Here is a 1,862-nt window from a genome sequence, read left to right as displayed (position 1 = left end):
GCATGTAGGGTTCATTGAATGTAGGTACAGTGCATGTAGGGTTCATTGAATGTAGGTACAGTGCATGTAGGGTTCATTGAATGTAGGTACAGTGCATGTAGGGTTCATTGAATGTAGGTACAGTGTATGTAGGGTTCATTGAATGTAGGTACAGTGTATATAGCGTTCATTGAATGTAGGTACAGTGTATGTAGGGTTCATTGAATGTAGGTACAGTGTATATAGGGTTCATTGAATGTAGGCTACACTGTATGTAGGGTTCATTGAATGTAGGTACAGTGTATAGGGGTCAGTGATTGTAGGCTACACTGAATGTAGGGTACAGTGTATATAGGGTTCATTGAATGTAGGTACAGTGTATATAGCATTCATTGAATGTAGGCTACACTGAATGTAGGGTTCATTGAATGTAGGCTACACTGAATGTAGGGTACAGTATATGTAGGGTTCATAGAATGTAGGGTACAGTATATGTAGGGTTCATAGAATGTAGGGTATAGTGTATGTAGGGTTCATTGAATGTAGGGTACAGTGTATGTAGGGTATAGTGTATGTAGGGTTCATTGAATGTAGGCTACACTGAATGTAGGGTACAGTGTATGTAGTGATCAGTGTAAAAGAAATGGTAAGATAAAGTTTTTAAATAATTGTTTTTGGAAAACAATTTTTTGTAAAGTTGGCATTTTGTTCTTGGTTAAGTGGATATAACCTGTTAGTTGTTTTTATGTGATCAATTGTATCCTAGTTTTAACTTAAACAGTGCTAGTTTATTTTGGACTAGAGGTTCATGAAAGTATATCGCCATTGCATTCAGCTTTATTTATTGGTTTAATATGAAGTTTTTGTAATTGTTTATAAATGGGAAATAGAATGGCTGCTCTTTCTTAAAAATAATTAAGTAAATTATTTTTGTTAGGTTTTACATGAGAGAGGATGGTGTTGCTGTTGCAAGGATGGTAGATGCAGAATTTGAATACACTTTTGAATACCAAGGAAATGCTCCCAAACTGGTTCACACACCCTTGACTGACAAGTGTTACCTCACATTAACTCAGGGTAAGAATCAATATAATGTAATTGTATAAAGGAATCTTGGTTACTGTGTATGTTTATATAAATAAACAAGAAATAGTAATACAAGGATTATTAAAATTGTGTTGTTTATAGTTTTTATATTAGCATTATGAATGCTTAAGACAAGGTAAACTCGGAGCAAAAGATGTTAATCCTGTCTCTTCATTTATTCCAGTTTTTAAGTTTGTAGAAAATGTCTTATATTTGTTACTCAAAAACTAGCAATTTGCAGTAAATCTGGTGTCTTAGTTCAATGGTACTCAAATTTTTTATGGTTTGTTGACCACAGATTGAGAACTGTTGCTTGGTCTAAACTTTGATCCAGATGATCATGTTGTAAACAATCAGTCTTTTCAAAAATTAATTTATAAACTTAGATTTTGTATAATTACATTGCATAAATTAAAAATATCAACTGATAAAATAGCTTGCTTTATTTGTTACATCACTAATGTAGAGTAAAAATATCAATTAGTAAAATGTGTCACATTGTTACATCACTAATGTAGAGTAAAAATATCAATTAGTAAAATGTGTCACATTGTTACATCACTAATGTAGAGTAAAAATATCAATTAGTAAAATGTTTTTATACTGTTACATCACTAATGTAGAGTAAAAATATCAACTGATAAAATTTTATTACATTGTTACATCACTAATATAGAGTAAAAATATCAACTGATAAAATGTTTTACATTGTTACATCACTAATGTAGAGTAAAAATATCAATTAGTAAAATGTGTCACATCGTTACATCACTAATGTAGAGTAAAAATATCAATTA

General features: G+C 31.1%; 1 protein-coding gene across 1 annotated transcript in view; it reads left to right on the top strand.

Annotated features, from left to right (window-relative positions):
* The first annotated feature begins 920 nt into the window (after positions 1-920).
* Positions 921-1,862, top strand: part of LOC106476741 (cytoplasmic dynein 2 heavy chain 1-like) — a 13,641-nt gene continuing 12,699 nt past the window's right edge. Inside the window, exon 1 of the mRNA XM_013937373.2 lies at positions 921-1,056. Within this exon, the coding sequence (XP_013792827.2) occupies positions 924-1,056 (133 nt within the window). The 5' untranslated portion in view covers positions 921-923. The remainder of the gene's footprint in view (positions 1,057-1,862) is intronic.

This window comes from Limulus polyphemus, unplaced genomic scaffold (genome assembly GCF_000517525.1).
Source record: "Limulus polyphemus unplaced genomic scaffold, Limulus_polyphemus-2.1.2 Scaffold11415, whole genome shotgun sequence".
Lineage (NCBI taxonomy): Eukaryota > Metazoa > Arthropoda > Merostomata > Xiphosura > Limulidae > Limulus > Limulus polyphemus.
This window is presented reverse-complemented; position numbering and strand designations above follow the sequence as displayed.